Source organism: Leucoraja erinacea, chromosome 1, assembly GCF_028641065.1.
Source record: "Leucoraja erinacea ecotype New England chromosome 1, Leri_hhj_1, whole genome shotgun sequence".
NCBI lineage: Eukaryota > Metazoa > Chordata > Chondrichthyes > Rajiformes > Rajidae > Leucoraja > Leucoraja erinaceus.
Window position 1 is genome coordinate 47,809,431 of NC_073377.1, and position 21,877 is coordinate 47,831,307.

Sequence of the window (21,877 nt, forward strand, 5' to 3'; positions counted from 1 at the left end):
CTAATTTCTATGTTTCTATAAGATGGACTCAAAAAGTTGGAATAACTCAGTGGATCAGACAGCATCTCTGAGGAAAAGGAATAGGTGACGATTCGGGTCAAGACCGTTCTTCAGACTGCTGACAATAAACTGAACTAAACTAAACTGAAATGCAAAAAGTAAGATGATCAAGGAGAGGTAGAGCCCACAATGGTCCACAGCAAAGAGACGTTGTGTGACCCGCTGCGTTACTCCAGCTTTTTTGTGACTATCCAGCATAGTGCAGCAGCATAGCATAGTCTGGCTATCCAGCGTAAACCAGCATCTGCAGTTCCTTCCTACACATTTATTTCGAGATGCGGTCGCGTTTGTGTGAGGTCACCTCCATGGACGGCAGGAGGCTGGCGCTCGCCGTCGAGCTGAGCATGGCCGCCTCAATGTCAGTGCGGGCTCGGGCTCGAGCGCTGCCGTTGGCGATGTCGTTGCTGCGGGTTCAGGTGCGATGTCCGCGCGGCCTCACCAGGTAAAGCCGCCTCCTCCCCCCCCCCCCCCTTCACCACCCACCCACCCACCCCACTTCCCAAACCCGCACTGCGGCCCCGTACACCCTCCACCCGCTCGGGGCCCTTGGTCAGTGAGTCTTGGTTGACGTTGATGTGTTAAATATGGACACAAGTGCTGGAGAAACCCAGCGGGAGCAGGGAGCAGCAGCAGCAACAGCAGCAACAACAGCAACAGCAACAGCAACAGCAGCATTTATGGAGCGAAGGAAAAAGGTGACTTTGGGAAAACGTTGCCTGTTTCCCTCGCTCCACTGATGCTGCTGCACCCGCTGGGTTTCTCCAGCACTTTTGTCCACCTTCGATTACCCAGCATTTCCTTCTTCAACATTGAACGTTGATGTGTTAAAGTCGTCTCCAATTTAATGCCTGTAGGTCAAGCCAGTCCAGTCAATCTTCGCTTCGGTAAAGGCAGTGCAGTCCAGTCCACCTGGCGAGTTATGTATTCGGCCCTATAAGGCCGGATACATAACTCTGAACTTTACCTATTAAGTTTTTTTTTTAAACACGGCACTACTACTTAGGTTATCTACATGTGTTATTAACTATGGGTCAATAAACTCTATTTGGGCATTGCACATTTATGTTTTTACCTTTTGGAGTGATATTGACCAAACGCAGGCAGGTGGGACTAAAGTAGATGGGACATTGTGGGCAAGTTGGGCCGGATGGCCTGTTTCCACATTGTATTACTCTATGACTCTAAGACACTTCATTTTCTTCGACAAATAACAAGCATTAATTGTGGATAGTGGCCATCACCTGCCCAACTCATCTACTGCTAAAACTCATTTTCTTTGAAATGTCTTGTTTAGATTGCTTGATCAGGAGTATCATGGTAAAATACTTGAATTGGGGTATCTAGAGACTGGTGCAGCTGGTAGAGCTGCTGTCTCCCAGCGTCTGAGACCTAGGCTCGATTTTGACCTCTGCAACCCGTGTTGATTTTGCATGTTTTGCTCTGACTCTTTCCACCTACCAAAGATGTGTGCGTTTGTAGGTTATTTGGATTAAATAAATTGTCCTTAGTATGTAAGAAGAGACAGGAAATTGGGATAAACATATAACTGGTATGAATGGGTGATCAATCAATGATAGTTGTGAACTTGGGCCTGAAGGCTTGTATCTTAAATTAATCAATCCATTTAAATCAATCTCAGACACTGTTTTAAGCAAATAAGGTAAAATGATGGTCAACAAGTAATGTTTTATCAGCGTTTTGTGTCCACCTTTGATTGAAACCAGCATCTGCAGCTCTTTCTTACGCATTGTATGGTACAGTGTGAGATTATTTGATTTGGGGGGAAAAAGAAACAATTTATTACTTCAATGATGCAAGGTCATTTGATAGGCATTCCTTCCCATTTCTCTGTCTATTTTAAAGAAAGACATAGTTGATTGTTATATCATGTAATTATCATACATGAAACATCATTATTGCAAGGGGTTGGAGTAAAAGAGAAAGGAAGTCTTGCTGTATTGTTCACCTGATTGATTCTTGGGAGAAGGGCATATTATCAGTGGAAATATTAGGAAATTAAGTCTACACTTGCTAAAGTTTAGAAGTAGGAAGCAAACTATGTCAAGCTTCAGATTTTAAATGACCTTGACAGAGTGGATTTTATGAGGATGGCTTTCTTTGTGAAGAAATTGAGAGATTGGGGATATAGAAGCAGGAATAACCTTACGTTGAGATGTGTGTAATTTCTTGCTCAATAGTTATGACTGAAATTCTCTACCTCATTGACTTATTGGTAAGGCTTCAATATATTGAAGGCTGTAATAAAAGTTTAGCCCAAAGCAGACTAAGTACAATGGGGATTGGACAAATGAGTGAAGTTGAGGAGAGACTGGATCAGTCAAGATCTTAATGTAAGAGCAAGCAGCAGAAACTTCAAAACTAATTCCTGTTCTAACAGACTTGCCATTTTGTGCACTCTGTGGATGTGAGCATGGATGTGTACAAATACATGATAAAAGGAATAATGTTTTGTGCACAATAAAATTAAAGATAGTACAATGGTCTTCAATGAGGTAGATAGTAGCTCAGGACCACTACTAGTTGTGGTAGAATGCTTCAGTTGCCTGATAACAACTGGAAAGAAACTCTCTGAATCTGGAGATATGCGTTTTCACACTTCCGTGCCTTGCCTGATGGGAGAAGGGAGACTTGTCCTTGATTATGTTGGTGGCCTTGCGAGGCAGCATAAAGTGTAGATGAGTCAATGCAAAGGTGGTTGGATTGCGTGATGTTCTGGGTTGCGTCCACAATACCCTGCAATTTCTTGCAGTCTGTTCTTAAACCATGCTGTGATGCATCCCGACAAAATGCTTTCTATGGTGTATCTGTCAAAATTTAGTGAGAGTTGTTGGGGACATGCCAAACTTCCTAAGCCTAAAACATCTTCAACAATGAAGCCCAAAACACTGTTTGAAACATGCTTTTTCAATTCTGGCATCATGTGATGCCACTTAACTGTCTGGCTCACATTTGGCTCACTGTTTTGACTATGATTTTGACTAATTACCCAATTAACTAATTTCTGTAGCATACTGTCTATGTCTTGCAATGTTAAAATTGGTATATGGATGTCAATGGTTGAAGTTGTGTGTGGTGTATAATTATCGAAAACTTACTGGTGGCACAGTGGAGTTGATACCTTACAGCGCTTGCAGTGCCAGAGACCGGGGTTCGATCCTAACTACTGTCTGTACAGAGTTTGTATATTCTCCCCGTGACCACATGGGTATCTCCGAGATCTTCAGTTTCCTCTCACATTCCGAAGACATACTAGTTTGTAGGTTAATTGGATTGGTCTATGTGTAAATTGTCCCTAGTGTGTGTAGAATAGTGTTAATATGCGGGCATTGCTGGTCGGCGCGGACTTGGTGGGCCGAAGTGCCTATTTCTCTAAAACTAAAAAACTAATCTTTACATAATGCTAAAACATTGGTAAGTGTTTCTCCGTATCTCAATAGGCATTTGTTTCACAAGGTATTTTGTTACTTCGATATTTTAAGTTTAGGGTTAGGCAGCATCTATGGAGAGAATGGACCAACAACGGTTTGGATCGGGACCCTTCAAACTTCTCACTTCCATAGTATACATTGGCCTATTCTTTATTTTCTAATGGCCATGTGCAGCTATGATGCAGTTCACATCATTTAGATGGTACCATGAACTCTGTCAGTTGATCTGAAGAGTTTACTGTTCACATTCTTTCCACTAGTCATATTGGTTTTCCACAATTTCCAGCAGTGTGCTGAGATGAGAGTTCTAAGACTTTGAGATTATTTCCCAATTATTTATGGTATGCATTTGTACTTTCATGCAGAAATTGGTGCCTACAGTGTACCAATCAAGGTTTTAAATAAATTGTACTTTGTTCCTTTTGTAATGAGCTTTATAGTAAGAGGATTTAAATAGTGGTATATATCTAAATTCATCATAACCTACTTTTTTAAACTAGTCTAAAAAATTATATTGTTCTGCAAACATTTATGCTTAATACCTGGTAGTAATTAAAAGTTAGCAGTATATCTTCATGGATTCACGCAGCGCTAACTTTTGCCCACTCTTAGGGAGATTCTTGCCTGTCATGATGAGATGTTGAACTTGGCAACTAAATCGGTGAAATGCAAAGTTGCTCAGAAAATGTTGATGTTTTGGACAAAATACTGCAATCCCAGAATGTATTTTTTGTTTGCAATGAATTAGCTCTTCAATCTCCTGATCATGCTTCTCAAGTCCTGGCTGTTCTTTGTAAAGAAGCTAAGAATCTTTTCATGTAACAATGGTGAATTTCATGGCAACCCATATGCAGTGGATTCTCTGCAGCTCCTGTTGGCTGGGAGTCAATGTTATTTTTGAGTTTGGTTTCAAAATAGCTGCCTTTGTGGGGTACTTAAGAGCTTAAAGTTTATTTTTACTGGCCAATTTTGTATTAGCACTGGTATTTTGGGAACTGATTGCTGGTAATTGAGCATTCAACACAGTGATCAATGCAGCACACATTGATACCTAGAGTGGTGCAGCTGATGATCTGGACATCTTTGTAGTTCCTTGCGTGTAAGATATAACATAGATACATAAAAAATTGGTGCAGGAGTAGGCCATTCGGGCCCGCTGCCCACTCCGGCTCAGCCGCCGTTCGGCCCATCCCCGTCCTTCCCACCCGCTGCTGCTGCTCGGCCTGTCCCTGCCCGCCTGCTGCTGCCGCCCGGCCTGTGCCTACCTGCCTGCCTGCTCGCTGCCGCCGCCCGGTTATTGGAGTCGATGTTCGTCATGGTGGGCACCACAAGTCTCGACGAGCTGGTGCAGAAGATCTCCTCCGAGAGGGCCGTGAGGAGGAGTTACTGTAGCGGAGGAGACGGACGGTTGCAACCATTCACCTGGGTGATGGGTAGACTGGACCGCCATTGCCGCAGAGGGCAGGTGGGGGAGAGGGGTGAGTGAGGGAGAGATAGACGGGAGCAGGGCCTCCACTAAACCGCGCCCCCCGCCGGTGGTGGGGGAGACGGTAGACAAGTTACTGTGAGGAGGGGAGAGAGGAGTTTGTGAGTGAGGCGGGAAAAGCCGTGATGCAGAAAGGGCTGTCGCTGTCCTGGCCATGGCATTGATTGACAGAAGAGGAGACCAATCTGTGTGGCGCTGACTGATAGGAGAAGAGACCAATCTGAGCATGCACGGTTTTAAAATGTTTTAAACCTTAATAACTTTTAAACTATGCCATTGATTGGAACAAAACTTATTGCACTTGCAGCACAGGAGAATGGTGAGTACGGTGGCGAAAAATCGTAGCGCTATCACTTACCGTTTTTGCACAAATAGATAAACCACGCAAACCGGAAGGGCACAAGATCAGAGTTTTAGTTACGTATAGATAGAAGATAGATTGGAGTAGACAGCCTCCTTGGCCTCGCTTGAAATTTTAAAAGTTGTGTTTATGCACTGGGAACAAAATGGATTAGTTCTATGTTGGAGAAAGCCAATAGCTCATAAGGTATTCACCCATTCTACAAAGAGAGTTGCTAAGGCATAAGACTACTTCGTTCCTGATGACTAAGTTATATAAAATGTTACACCTTCTCCAACAGGAGCAAACTGAGAGATGAACAGCGTTATAGAAGAAGCTACAGTGCCCTCCATAATGTTTGGGACAGGCCCATCATTTATTTATTTGCCTCTGTACTCCACAATTTGTGATTTGTAAGAGAAAAAAAACCACATGTGGTTAAAGTGAATATTGTCAGATTTTAATAAAGGCCATTTTTGTACATTTTGGCTTCACCAGTAGAAATTACAAAGTCCCCCCAGCTTAGGGCACCATAATGTTTGGGACACAGCAATGTCATGTAAATGAAAGTAGTCATGTTTAGTATTTCGTTGCATTTGACAAAAGGTGCAGGAGTTGGCCATTCGGCCCTTCAAGCCAGCACCGCCATTCAATGTGATATTGGCTGGTCATCCCCAATCAGTACCCCGCTCCTGCCTTCTCCCCATATCCCCTGACTCTGCTATCTTTAAGAGCCCTATCTAGCTCTCTCTTGAAAATATCCAGAAAACCGGCCTCCACTGGCCTCTGAGGCAGAGAATTCTGAGGCAGACTCACAACTCTCTGTGTGAAAAAGTATTTCCTCGTCTCTGTTCTAAATGGCTTGCCCCTTATTCTTACACAGTGGCCCCTGGTTCTGGACTCTCCCAACACCGGGAACATGTTTCCTGCCTCTAGCGTGTCCAAACCCTTAACAATCTTATATGTTTCAATAAGATATCCTCTCATCCTTCTAAACTCCAGAGTGTACAAGCCCAGCCGCTCCATTCTCTCAGCATATGGCAGTCCCACCATCCCGGGAATTAACCTTGTAAACCTACGCTGCACTCCCTCAATAGCAAGAATGTCCTTCCTCAAATTAGGGGGCCAAAACTGCACACAATACCCCAGGTGTGGTCTCACTAGGGCTCTGTACAACTGCAGAAGGACCTCTTTGCCTCTATACTCGACTCCTCTTGTGTCTTTTTACAATACTGCACACAAAAATGTGACAAATGGGTCAAATTTCAAATTCCTTCAAAAAACGTTGACAAGCACTTTATTGGCTTCATGACTAACATAGTATCAACAACAAATATAAGAAAAGATAGCATATTGATGGAAATTTCTGAAAATGGCATCAGAATACACAAATACATTTTGTGTAACGATTGTTGCGTGGTGTCCACCAGTGACCTGGTTGGCACAGTAAGTACACATTTTTTATTCCTTTCTATATTTATGAATACCACATGGAACAATAAAATTGCCAACACCATTTCCACTTCATTTACCTGATCATGTAGTAGAATACTGCATCCATCTGAATGGACACCGCAACGCGTAACACATCTTACACACAAACGTATATTGCGGTGGACACTAAAAAAAAAATGTTCGTTTTTGTGTCCCAGCAAAAACCAAGCATTTTCACCGATGCAATTTAAACGGTACATTGCCTTATGGATCCCAGCGACATCAACGGCTGATGATTCGTTAGATCATTTCATTTGGGTTGCTTTTTTAAAGTAAATGTCTCCGTAATGGTCATTGCGGAGCTTCCCGAAGTTGACACGAAGCAATGAAGTTAGCGACTAGGTCCGTACAAAAGGTAAACAAGAGTGTGTTGCCAAATTGAAGATTGGCTCAATTTTTTGGTGTCGACCAGTGGCACTAACGCCGGTGGTGATGAAGTGCTTTGAGAGGTTGATCATGGAGCAAATCAACTCCTACCTCGACAAAAACCTGGACCCACTGCAGTTCGCTTACCGCCACAACAGATCAACAGTGGATGTGATCTCGCTGGCCCTCCACTCCGGTCTGGACCACTTGGACAACAAAAACTCATATGTCAGGCTGTTATTCATCGATTACAGCTCGGCATTTAATACAATCATCCTCTCCAAGCTGGTTACCAAACTCGTAGAACTGGGTCTGCGCATCTCTCTGCAATTGGATCCTCGACTTCCTCACTCACAGACCACAGTCTGTTCGTATTGGTGGAAATGTGTCAGCCTCGATAACTATCAGCACGGGAGCACCTCAAGGCTGCGTGCTCAGCCCCCTGCTGTACTCACTCTATACTCATGACTGCGTAGCCAGTCACAGTGCGAACTCCATCATTAAGTTTGCTGACGACACCACTGTTGTGGGACGTATCACTGATGGGGATGAGTCGGAGTATAGAAGAGAGATCGAGCAACTGTCCATATGGTGCCAGCGCAATAACCTGGCCCTCAACACCAGCAAAACCAAGTAACTGATTGTGGACTTTGGAAGTAGGAGGGGAACCCAGAGCCCCATTTATATCAACGGGTCGATGGTTGAAAGGGTCAAGAGCTTCAAATTCCTGGGCGTGCACATCTCTGAAGACCTTTCCTGGTCCAAGAACACTAATGCAATTATCAAGAAAGCTCATCAGCGCCTCTACTTCCTGAAGATTACGGAGAGTCGGTTTGTCAAGGAACACTCTCTCTAACTTCTACAGGTGCACAGTAGAGAGCATGCTGACCGGTTGCATCGTGGCTTGGTTCGGCAATTTGAGCGCCCTGGAGAGGAAAAGAGTACAAAAAGTAGTAAACACTGCCCAGTCCATCATCGGCTCTGACCTTCCTTCCATCGAGGGGATTTATCGCAGTCGCTGCCTCAAAAAGGCTGGCAGTATCATCAAAGACCTACACCATCTTGGCCACACACTCATCTCCCTGCTACCTTCAGGTAGAAGGTACAGGAGCCTGAAGACTGCAACAACCAGGTTCAGGAATAGCTACAACCCCACAGCCATCAGGCTATTAAACCTGGCTCGGACAAAACTCTGATTATTATGAATCCATTTTCTGTTATTTGCACTTTATCAGTTTATTTATTCATGTGTGTATATATTTATATTATGGTATATGGACACGCTTATCTGTGTTGTAGTAAATGTACAGAACTCATTGTCCTATACAGGGACATGACAATAAACTCACTTGAACTTCTTAGTTTTAATGACTAAAGTATGTCAAAAAAAAAAAAGATTATTTTAAAATGTCGAGAAATATACCATAAACGGACGTTGCAGTTTTGACATCACCATGTTTTTGATATATCAAATTGCAAACTAAGAAAAAATGATTAAGTCACCCAAAGATCTACCACAGGATACTTTGTTGGGTATTTGAAAAGCATTAGAGGTTTGAAGCCTCCGTGGTTTAACTTACAGGGGTACCGACCCCAATAACAAATGTTGTGACAAAAGACACCAAGCACAACAACCATTACGGGATCTTTACTGTACTATATCAGCTTTAGAAACATATACAATTATATAAAAGGGCTGGACAAGCTAGATGCAGGAAAAATGTTCCCAATGTTGGGCGAGTCCAGAACCAGGGGCCACAGTCTTAGAATAAAGGGAAGGACATTTAAGACTGAGGTGAGAAAAAGGTGATGGAAAGACTGGAGGAAAGACTAGGTGCTGAGAACTCTCTTATTCCTGCATTAAGGAGGAAATTAAACACACCTGAGCAATTACAAACAACCTTGAAGCCATGTGTCCCAAATTATGGTGCCCTGAAGTGGTGGGAGGGGACTATGTATAAACACAGCTGTAATTTCTACATGGTGAAACCAAAATGTATAAAAATGGCCTTTAATTAAATCTGATAATGTGCACTTTAACCATATGTGATTTTTTTTCTATTACAAATCTCATATTGTGGAGTACAGAGGCAAATAAATAAATTATGGGTCTTTGTCCCAAACATGGTGGGCACTGTATATCATTAGGCAAGCTGTTCCTTGTTTAGCTAAAATAACTCCTTTTTGTCATAGCCACTTTGGCCTCATTATCAGTACCAACTGATTTCTAAGGAAATTTAAACAAACCTCAATAGGTAATGTTTTAAAAGTAGATCCCTCAAATTTCAGTTAAATAGACAGTTGCTATCTCATTCCCACGCACATCACTCCAACCAGATTCATGTTAGTAGCTGAAATTGCTTCATCTTACTTTTTCAGTATCAGAATTTTAATCATTTATCAAGTCCAGAGCATGTTAACATAATGATTAAGTTATTGGACAATGATCTAGAGACGTGAATTTAAATCTCACCATGGCAGCTGTGAAATTCCAAATTATAGAAATTATAACTGGAGTAAAATCTTAGAAGTAATGATGTGCGATTTTTTTTTGATTTTTTTTTTTGTCTTAAAACAATTCTTTTGGGAACAGGTGATTGTCTTCCACTATGGTTCTGAGTTGGGTTTCTCAGACTGTTTCAGAGATGGGGCATGAATGCTGACAGTGGTTTTGTTGTTTAGGAAGTGAAGCATTTCTTCCTCTGTTTACTCTGAGCTTTAATGTGTTCCTGATACCTAGATTTGATATTCTTGATGTCCCAAACACACCACCTTCATTGTTAGCAGCCCCTGAGTCAAGGATTCCCAACAGTTGGTGGGGATATTGTAATTTAAACATTGAGGACATTTTTGAGTCTTGGTCTGTTTGTTTTGTGACATTTTCCTGGTGACAAAACTTGGAACAGAATAAATTGTTGTAAAGCTCCATCCAGTTCTCTAATATCTTTCATGGGAGGATATCTATCATCCCTGTGCAGTCTGATTAACGTAACTCATGAACCATCATGGTGGTTCACTTTTGATTGTCCTCTGACACAGCCTAGAAAGGGTGTGATCTGCGATTGATCACAATGCTGACCCAAGCAGGGCTGCCTGCATCTCATCAACAAATTGTTCTAAAAAATAATAGGAGTCATATGAGCAGTTCTTGGTATCATACCTGGATGGATTTGTGCCCAGCATGGATTTATCAGCTTGGTATGTGCCACCCACCCCATCCCACACTTACTTTTAGGAGATTAATGTATAAAACAATAGACAATAGGTGCAGGTAAGTAATTTGGCCCTTCGAGCCAGCACCGTCATTCATTGTGATCATGGCTGATTATCCACAATCAGTACCCCGTTCGTGCCTTCTCTCCATATCCCTTGACTCCGCTATCTTTCAGAGCTCTGTCTAGCTCTCTTGAAAGCATCCAGAGAGCCTGCCTCCACCGCCCTCCGAGGCAGAGAATTACACAGACTCACAACTCTCTGTGTGAAAAAGTTTTGCCTCGTCTCTGGTCTAAATGGATTACCCCTTATTCTTAAACTGTGGCCCCTGGTTCTGGACTCCCCCAACACTGGGAATATGTTTCAAGCCTCTAGTGTGTCCAAACCCTTAATAATCGTATGTGTTTCTATAAGATCCTTTCTCATTCTTCTAAATTCCAGAGTATACAAGTCCAGCTGCTCCATTCTATCAACATATGACAATCCCGCCATCCCAGTAATTAACCTGGTTATTCTACGCTGTACTCCCTCAATAGCAAAATGTCCTTCCTCAAATTGGGAGACCAAAACTGCACATAATACTAAGGTGTGGTCTCACTAGGGCCCTGTACAACTGCAGAAGAACCTCATTTCTCCTATACTCAACTCCTCTTGTTATGAAGGCCAACATGCCATTTGCTTTCTTCAATGCCTGCTGTATCTGCATGCTTTTCATTGATTGATGAACAAGGACCCCCAGATCCCGTTGTACTTCCCCTTTTCCCAACTTGACTCAACAAGATTACTCGGCATTGGATTTCATTGAAGAATAGGGAACTGCATTAAAAAATTGGAATGGTTCCTTCTGATGTGAAGTTAGGAATGCACAGGACAATAGACATTTTGAAATGCAAAATCTAATTGAAGACAGGATCCGAGTCGGTTTGCTTTGAACCAAAGATATTAAGGAGCATAGGCAATGGTCACAAATTATTTATAGAGAGGTGACAAGCCCATTTGTTACTTTGGCCAGCAAAATTGGGTCGACAGATGGCGCAATGGGCTAAGTGTTCGGCTGGCGACCGGAAGGTAGCCGGTTCGAATCCCGCTTAGAGTGCATACTGTCGTTGTGTCCTTGGGCAAGACACTTCACCCACCTTTGCCTGTGTGTGAGTGATTGGTGATGGACGGAGGGGCCGTAGGCGCAGATTAGCAGCCACGCTTCCGTCAGTCTGCCCCAGGGCAGCTGTGGCTACAGAAGTAGCTCACCACCACCGAGTGTGACTGAGGAATGAATGAATAATGCGATGTAAAGCGCCTTGAGTATCTAGAAAGGCGCTATATATATCCCATCCATTATTATTATTATTAAAGTAACTGTTCCAGGAATTCAATTGCTTCATGGTTACTTTTTAATGGTATCAAATATAAATGTCTGGAATTTTGGAGGTGTGAAATGAAAATGAAATGAAATGAAATGAAATGAAATGAAATGAAATGATTCAATTTATTGTCATTGTCAGTGTACAGTACAGAGACAACGAAATGCATTTTTAGCATCTCCCTTGAAAGGGAGACACAGGGCGTCGCGGTGTGCCCGCGCCTGCCGCCGTAATTACATTCCATTACAGGCAAAGGTGGGTGAAGTGTCTTGCCCAAGGACACAACGACAGTATGCACTCCAAGCGGGATTTGAACCGGCTACCTTCCGGTCGCCAGCCAAACTCTTAGCCCATTGTGCTATCTGTCGCCTCCATGTGCCCTCCATAATGTTTGGGACAATGACCCATCATTTATTTATTTGCCTCTGTACTCCATAATTTGAGATTTGTAATTTAAAAAAAATCACATGTGGTTAAAGTGCACGTTGTCAAATTTTATTAAAGGGTATTTTTATACACTTTGGTTTCACCATGTGGAAATTATAGCTGTGTTTATACATAGTCCCTCCCATTTCAGGGCACCATAATGTTTGGGACAGATGGCTTCACAGGTGTTTGTAATTGCTCAGGTGTGTTTAATCACCTCCTTAATGCAGGTATAAGGGAGCTCTTCCCACCTAGTCTTTCCTCCAGTCTTTCTATCACTTGGAAACTTTCATTGCTGTTTATCAACATAAGGACCAAAGTTGTGCCAATGAAAGTCAAATAAGCCATTATGAGACTGAGAAACAAGAATAAAACTGTTAGAGACATCAACCAAACCTTAGGCTTACCCAAATCAACTGTTTGGAACATCAACAAGAAGAAAGAGAGCACTGGTGAGCTCACTAATCGCAAAGGGACTGGCAGGCCAAGGAAGACCTCCACAGCTGATGACAGAAAAAATTCTATAATAAAGAAAACCCCTCCAACACCTGTCTGACAGATCAGAAACACTCGTCAGGAGTCAGGTGTGGATTTCTGTCCGCAGAAGACTTCATGAACTGAAATACAGAGGCTACACTGCAAGATGCAAGCCACTTGTTAGCCACAAAAATAGGATGGTCGGGTTACAGTTTGCCAAGAAGTACTTGAAAGAGCAACCACAGTTCTGGAAAAAGGTCTTGTGGACAGATGAAACAAAGATTAACTCGTATCAGAGTGATGGTAAGAGCTTTAATGGCTGCGGGACATTTAACATCGCCCGCTGGGGGCTTTGACTGTCTTTGACTCCGACATGGGGGGGAGAGGGGAGTGCAGGGGAGAGATATGTTTTTGTTTGCCTTCACAGCGAGGAGAAGAAGCGCTGTGAAGGATGTTTGTGTAAATTGTGTTGTGTCTTGGGTCTTTTTCGTTTTGTATGTATGACTGCAGAAACGACATTTCGTTTGGACCTCAACGGGGTCCAAACGACAAATAAATTGTATTGTATTGTAAGTATGGAGGAGAGAAGGAACTGCCAAAAGCATACCAGCTCATCTTTAAAACACAGTGGTGGGGGTGTTATGGCCTGCATATGTATGGTTGCTGAAGGTACCGACTCACTTATCTTCATTGATGATACAACTCCTGATGGTAGTACAGGTGCACGACCATTTTGTCCGGAGTTCCGGAAACCGAAAAGCTCCGAAAACCGGACATTTTTTCCAGGATGTGGTCTGCACACCAAAGCTCGCGTTTGGCGCCAAACTTGACCCGAAACGACCCACGGTCAACCCAGGACTGTACTACTGTAGCGGCTGCCTCCTCCCAGGAGACCGGGGAGACACTTAAACATCTGTAAATCATTGCTTAAATGTTAGTCAGTTAGTTTGGAGGGCTTTTATGTGAAGGGGGGGGGGGTGAAGGCGGAAACTTTAATTCTTAGTCCCCAAACATTATGGTGTCAGGAAATGGGGGGGACTATGTATAAACACTGCTGTAATTTCTACATGGTGAAACCAAAATATTTAAAAATGGCCTCTGTTAAAATCGAACGATATGCAATTTAACCACAAGTGATTTTTTTTCTATTACAAATCACAAATTGTGGAGTACAGAGTCAAATCAATAAATTATGGGTCTTTATCCAAAACATCATGGAGGGCACTGTAAAAGGAATTGAAAGATGCATGTCAAAAATAAATTGGTTCAGGACAGACTGTAGGAACAGCTGCAATGAACGAATAAATAGAATGCTGGAAATGCTCAGCAGGTCAGACAGTATTTATGGAGTAAGAAGCAGAGATAATCATTAACGTCAATACCCTGAAACGATCTCAATAAAATATGTTGATGCTGATGATGTAACATTTTCCACTGAGGCTGCATACCTAATACAAGATGAAAAGTTGATAATATCTTAACTGCATATCATGCAAGCACCAACCAATTATACATTCAGAATTTACTTTTTAAAACATTTGTAGTTATTAGGTCAATATTTTTGGCTTGTGTAGATTTTTATTAGTTAATTAAAAACACCCAAGATGGTTAAAGAAATATAAAATGTAACAAAAACTAGGAAAAAATCAATGTGCTTGTATAAGTCAACGGGTCAGGTAGCATCTCTGGAGAACATGGAGAGGTAGCATTTCGGGGCGGAACCCTTCTTTAGACTGATTATGGTGGGGGGAAGCTGGAAGAGGAGAGGCAGGAGAACGCCTGGTCAGTGATAGGTGGATACAGGTGGTGGTGGGGGCTTTGATAGGCAGATGGTTGGACAAAGTACAGAGGTGAAAGGCAAAGAATCTGAGATAGAATAGGTGTTAATATGAAGCCCGTGGAAGGGGGTAAATTGGTGTGAGTACAGGTGGGGCACAGGGATGGTAGTGGGATGTGGGCGGGGATGAGGAAGGAAAGGTTGTTTTCCAAGGCAGCAAAATTTACAAGACTACGTAAAAAGACATTGGTGCACATTTAGAAAACAAACCCATTGTTGTGCAAGAGGTGGTCTGTAGTGTTTTTTGGAGTTCGGATTAGAGCTGTGCAGAGCAATTCAACAACCTGGTGTTGAAGGAAAGTAGCTTTTCCTGAACCTGGTGGTGTGGGACTTCAGGCCTCTGCCCTTCCTCCCTGATTGTAACAGCGAGAAGAGGGCTCCTTGATGATAGAAGGCCCCTTCTTGAGATAGCAAAAGAAAAGGTGAGAATGAGAGAGAAACTGAAACAAAAAGGCAGCTAAAGAACATCGTGAAAAACATCGGCAGTCGAGGACAGAGAGCCTTCATAGCAGACCCGTAAGATGCTGGAGACAGACATTGAATATGCAGCCATGTATGCTTTGCAGCGCTACGCTGGAATGCTAGACCAGTTTGTACTCGCATCCTGGAGTGCTTTGGAAGCCTGATATCTTTATTGAGAATACTACCATGGAGACACAATCCAAAATATTGCCAGAAGTAATTGATTAATTGTATGTAGAAAAGCCATTTTATTACCTAATTGTACTTTTGCATGGGTATGAAATGTTTAGAGGGATATGGGTCAAATGCAGGAAAATTGGTCTAGCTTAAAATGGCATCTTGGCTTACAAGGATGAAGGACCTGTTTCCACTGATTTTTTTCAAAAAAAAACATGAGTGCATTGTGTTTTCATTTAGAAAATTTGACTAAATTTCCAGGTGCACTTTTAAAATAAGGTCATGTGATTAGAACAGCACGAGGCACAGCGAGTAGAGGTGAGAATTCTTGGAACTTCAAATAAGCTTTCTAAGCTGTCGGGTTTATATTAGTTTGAGATTTCTTTTCAAATATTCACCTAAATAAATTAGCAATCTCGTGAAACGTAGGGCGATACAGCACAGAAACTGACTCTTCAGTCCACTGTGATCACACCAACCATCAACCACTTATTTCTAACATTCTTGCATGTCCCATTTAAAAAAATAAAATAAAAAAATCTCCACATTCTCATCAATTCTCTTTCCCGCTCCCCAATTCTTTCACACACCTAGAAGCTATTACAAGTGGCAAATTACCCTATATACCCGCATACCTTTGGAATATGGTACAAAACACAGTACCTGAAATAAGCCCACGAGGTTGTGGAGTAAATGTGCAAATTACACACAAAATGTAGCCAAGGTCGGGATTGACCGCAGGTCTTCTGCACCATTAGCCATCCTAATGATCTCAAAGATCTATATTGAATTTTAATGGTAGGCTATCTTTCATATGGTTACTGTTTCCAACACCCATTTAAATTGGAGTTAAAATTGTTCCTATTTCTATTAAGTCCTGACTGACTGGAAATTTAGATTTTGGTGGTTTTCTCTTAAGACATAAAATTACTGTCCCTTTGTGATTTGAGTTCCTAGAACATTTTCATGGATGAGATTACCATGCAGGCTTTTATGTGGAGTCCATTTTCGCATTCTAAGAGCTTAATTTTTTTCTGCAATGTCTCTAAAGAGATTGAACCTGTAAATCCCCGGGCATTATTCTTCAATTTTTTTTTATGGTGCACTATGTCGGCCAATATCTGATTTGCTTCTTTCTTCACCATCTGTTTGTTCATTTATGTCCATTACAATCTTCCTAATGCCTTATGGCTCTTTGAATGCTATTTATTCAATATGTGATAAGTCTATATGGCTGGTGAGTAGGAGGGGAAAAAAAGTAGATAGCGTTAAAGTCTGAATCACTGGTTCTAATCAGTCAAAACAGGCCTCGGGCTGGGGAAAACTGTTGGCTGATGATCTATCATTAGATTTGCAAATCTGTGTTCCTGTCTAACCATTTTCCTGCTCAAAGGCATCTGTTGCCATTAGTAGATAACTGGATCTGCTCTAACTGATTATAAAATAAGATGTGGAAAGATGTCATTTATTCATCAAATTAGAAATCCTAATTTCTGCAAGAGTTCAAACCAACTTAATACCAGTATCTCTAACTGACAATATGTAAACAATATTTGATATAACTGTAACTTGCTATATTTATACCATTACAGTTAATGCCCAAGAAAATTGAGATTGCAGAAATAATTGTGACATTTATCACATTTCGAAGAAATCTGTTTCGGAAGTTATTCCCTTTTAATGCAAAAGAATGCAAACAAATTGGTGAAACTCTGGTTTAACTGTCATATTTGGCAGTTAATAAATTAATTCAACTAAAATGAAATACAAAGTCGCAGTAAGAACAGGCCACTCAGTCTTTCGTGCGTTACATAGCCATTCAAAAGGATCTGTGTAAAATTTGATTATATCTACTGTAAGATTATACTTTGCTTATTCAGATATTTCACTACCAGTCTTAAAAATATTCAAAGACCATTTCCGTGGCTTTTTGACAAGAGTGAAGAGCGTTCCATAGGGTCAGGACCCTCAACTGAAAAAAAATCCCCTCAACCATAAAATTGAAAGAACACGAAAATAGAAGGAGTAGGTAATCAGGCCCTTCGAGCTTGCTCAGCCGTTTCATACAATTGCACAGATCTATGATGGCCTCAACTCTTCTTCTGTATCATTTCTCCATGTATGAATGAATAAGTTTATTGGCCAAGTATTCACATACAAGGAATTTGCCTTGGTGCTCCGCTCACAAGTGCCAACATGACATACAGTAACAGTTAAGAATGATGCATAAAACATTAAACATTAATAATAAAAAAATATTGATTAAACATGGGAATTAAATAAAATACCAGAACAAAAGGAGGCTACAGATTTTTGGTTATTGAGTAAACCTGCTACTCGTGGGGAAAAAGCTGTTTTTATGTCTGGCTGTGGCAGCTTTGACAGTCCGGAGTCACCTTCCAGAGGGAAATGATGCAAAGAGTTTGTGGCCAGGGTGAGAGGGGTCAGAGATTATCTTGCCCGCTCGCTTCCTGGCCCTTGCAGTGTACAGTTCATCAATGGAGGGAAAGTTGCAGCCAATAACCTTCTCAGCTGATCAGACGATTCGCTGCAGCCTCCAGGTGTCGTGCTTGCTGGCTGAGCCAAACCAGACCATGATGGAGAAGGTGAGGACAGACTCTACGATGGCCGTATAGAATTGGACCATCATTGCCTGTGGCAGATTGTGCTTCCTCAGCTGCCACATGAAGTACATCCTCTGTTGTGCCTTTTTGACTGGAGTTGATGGTAGCCCCCCCCACTTAAAGTCCATGGAGATGATGGTTCCCAGGAACCTAAAAGACTCCACAGACGTGACTGGTGTTGTTGATGGTGAGTGGGGTGAGGGGAGGGGGAACTCTCCTAAAGTCTACAATCAATTCCACTGTCTTAAGAGCATTGAGCTCCAGGTTGTTGCGATGGCACCAGGACGCCAGCTGTGACCCTCCCTATCTGTAGGCAGAATCCTCCCCATCCTGGATCAGTCCAATCAGGGTTTTGTCATCCGCAAACTTGAGAAGCTTGACAGAGGTGTCTGAAGGTGCCGTCATTGGTGTAGAGAGAGTAGAGGAGAGGGGAGAGTACGCAGCCTTGCGGTGCTCCTATGCTGAGAGTTTGCGGGTCCGAGATGTGCTTTCCCAGCCTCACGTGCTATTTCCTGTCTGTCAGGAAGCTGGTGATCCACCGACAGAGGGGTTCAGGCACAGTCAACTTGGAAAGTTTGAAGTGTAGTAGCTCTGGCACAATGGTGCTGAATGCAGAGCTAAAATCAACAAACAAAATCCCCACATAGGTCCCCTGGTGGTCTAAGTGCAGGCCCAGGTTGACGGCATCATCCAAAGATCTATTGGCCCGATGTGCAAACTCCAGAGCGTCCAGCAGGAGGTTTGTGATATTTTTCAGCTTGCCCAACACAAGCCTTTCAAGGGTCTTCATGACTACAGAGGTCAGTGTGACAGGCCTTTAGTCATTAAGACTAGTAATCCTTGCCTTTTTGGGTATAGGGACGATAGTGGAGACTTTGAAGCAGGCAGGTGCAGTACAGGTTTGCAGGGACTGGTTGAAAATGTCTTTGTAGACCGGTGCTAGTTGTTCGGCATAGAGCTTGAGAGTAGAGTGGGAAACATTGTCCGTTCCTGGAGATTTCCGGCTTTTCTGGCTTCTGAAAAGGCGCTCCACCTCCTCTATTTTTATTGTTGATGATGGAGAAGTGATGTTGTGCAGTACGGAGGGTGTGGGTAATTGGGTGTGAAGTGGTGATTGTGGAGGAGTGGGTGCAGAAGGGTCCATTCTTTGCAGACTGGGGTCAGACTGTGTTTGTTGGGGAGGGGAGGAGGGTGTACCAGGGTTACGTTTCTGCTTGTCAAACCTGTAGTATAACTCATTCAGGTTGTTTGTCAGCTGATGATTGTCCTAAGAGCGAGGAGCTTTCCTCTTGTAGCTGGTGATTTCTTGCAAGCACATCCAAACTGAAGAAGAGTCACTAGCTGAGAACTTGCTCCTCAACTTCTCAGAATACCTTTCCTTGGCAGCTCTGATTCCTCCTCTCAGCTTGTACTTGGCCTGCCTGTAGATGTCTGCATCCCCGCTCCTGTAGGCCTCCTCTTTAGACTGTCGGAGCTGTCTGAGTTCTGCAGTAAACCAGGGCTTATTGTTGTTCCATTGTTTATCACATATTTAACCTTCACTGTAAACACTTCAAGTATCCCTGCTTCCACTACCCACAGAATACCAGAGACTCAACACTTTCAGCAAAACAAAATTTCTACATGCCTCGGGTTTAATGATCCCTTGTTCGAGAATCTCCCATTAGCGAAAACCTTTCAATATCTACCCTATAAAGCCCTCTTGGGACTTTGCACGTTTCAATAAGGCCACTGCTCATTCTTCTCAAATTGAAGGAATGCAGATCCAAACTATTTGGTTATTCATGGTAGTACAACCTGGTCATCCCAAAGAGTCGTGTCCTAGAGATGCATGAGGTTTTGTTTTTGGGAGATGCTTTTCGGGAGATGCAGCAAGGAAAAACGCCCACTGAGTCCTCGCTGATCATCGAAACTGCAGATGGTGGTTTATACTATAGACACAAAGTGCTGGAGTAACTCAGTCGTTCAGGCATCATCTCTGGAGCAAAGGAACAGTTGACGTTTTGGGTCAACTTTTCTTCACATTCCAATTACCCACCAACTTGTATGTGGGAGGAAACCAGAGCACCCGAGGTTACGGGGTGAACGTGCACAATCCACACAGACAGCACCAAAAGTCAGGATTGAAGCTGTGTTTCAGGTGCTGTGAGGCAGCAGCTCTACCAGCTGCGCCAATGTGCCACCCAATTTATGTTATTTGCAATCCCAAAACCACTTCCATCTAGCCTCTGCAGCTAATTCTTTCTAACAAGTTGAGAACGTATTTTTAATACTATTATTGAATATGATGTGCTCCAGAAGACTTTATTGCACAATAAAAACAAATAATGTTTGGAGTACTCAGGAGATTAGGCTGCAACTGAAGAGAGAAAATCATTTTTTACACAGAGAGTGGTGAATCTGTGGAATTCTCTGCCACAGAAGGTAGTTGAGGCCAGTTCATTGGCTATATTTAAGAGGGAGTTAGATGTGGCCCTTGTGGCTAAAGGGATCAGGGGGTATGGAGAGAAGGCAGGGATGGGATACTGAGTTGGATGATCAGCCATGATCATATTGAATGGCAGTGCAGGCTCGAAGGGCCGAATGTCCTACTCCTGCACCTATTTTCTATGTTTCTATGAGAGGAGCCAAATTAACTTTCACGTGTTATCTTTCTGGAATATTTTATTATTTCTCTCTATCGTTGTTGACTGACCGCATGAGTATTTTTAGTGTGCACAATTTTTTGTTTGAGTATTTGTTTATACTCAATTTGAAATTTAATTTAAAATTGTTTTGAATTCCATAATCATTAGAAATGCTATTAGTGTGATTTTTAACAAAAAATTCTGTAACCCTTTCCAAATCTTTTTGGATAGGCGAGCTAGCTGGGGTAACATCTGTTAGGAGTAAAATGGTAAAGATGTTATAAAATATATGTTATATCACTGTATTTCAAATGTTGGAAACAGTTTGATGATTCTTTGGACAAATATCTGAAATGGGCAGATTGAGGAAAGGTTGGATTGATTGTTTGCACTGAAACTAAAAGGGTGAGAGGTAACTTGATTGAAAGGTATGATCCCGAGGGGCCTTGGATATGGGGAGGATATTTTTTGATGGAGAAGCTAGATTTGGCAGTATGGGGTTGACTCCCTAAGAATGAGCTGCCCATTTAAGATAAGGATTGGGAAAAAAGACACAACGTGCTAGAGTAACTCAGTGGACCAGGGAGCATCTCTGGAGAACATGAATAGGTGACGTTTTGGGTTGGGACCATTTTGTTTTTAGTTTTAAAGATGCAGTGTAAAAACAGGCCCTTCGGCCCACCAGGTCCATGACTGTACATTAGCATTATCCTACAGATTAGGAACAATTTCCTATTTTACCAAAGCCAATTAATCTACAAACCTATTTCTCTTTGGAGTGTGTGAGGAAACTGGGACCCCAGGAGGAAAACCCACATGGTCACAGGGAGAAGGTACAAACTCCGTACAGACAGCACCTGTAGTCAGGATCGAACTCGGGTCTCTAGTGCTGTAAGGCAGCAACTCTATCGCTGCGCCACTGTGCCACTTCTTTGGATTGATTGTGGTGGAGGGGAGGATGAAATAAAGCTGGACGAGAGGATAGGCAAGACAAAGCCTGTGAAGTGATCGGTGGATAGAAGAGTTGTGAATAATCAGGAAGGAATGAAGGGGAGGGGAGAGATAGGTGTGAGTCTAGGTGATGCATAGCGGGCAGTAAAAGGGGGAAGAGTTTTGTGGGTTAGTTACCTAAAATGGTAGAATTCAATGATCGTACGTTGGATTGTAAACTACCCAAGTGGAATATGAGCTGCTGTTTCTCCAGTTTGCGTGCTAGCTGAGCAGGCTTGTGGAGCTGAGTGGCCTGCTCTTTTACTTTGTATGTACATGTTTTATGAATTGGATTAATTTATTAACTGTTTTAAATGTATTTTCTATAGAATATATTCTTAATTTCTTCATTAGCTTGCATCGAGTTAAACAATGGATGAGGTATAGAACTGTGCGCAAGTCCTTATTTCATTTTGACATGGAATTAAACATGAATCAGTCTTAGGTCTTCAAGATAATTGTTGTTGACCTTGAACCTGTCAACATGA

At 42.4% G+C, this 21,877-nt stretch overlaps 1 protein-coding gene across 1 annotated transcript in view; it reads left to right on the forward strand.

The window, feature by feature from the left end:
- Window positions 1-320: 320 nt before the first annotated feature.
- The window catches only part of ndufs4 (NADH:ubiquinone oxidoreductase subunit S4), a 105,505-nt gene continuing 83,948 nt past the window's right edge, over window positions 321-21,877 (forward strand). Inside the window, exon 1 of the mRNA XM_055634058.1 lies at window positions 321-502. Within this exon, the coding sequence (XP_055490033.1) occupies window positions 336-502 (167 nt within the window). The 5' untranslated portion in view covers window positions 321-335. The remainder of the gene's footprint in view (window positions 503-21,877) is intronic.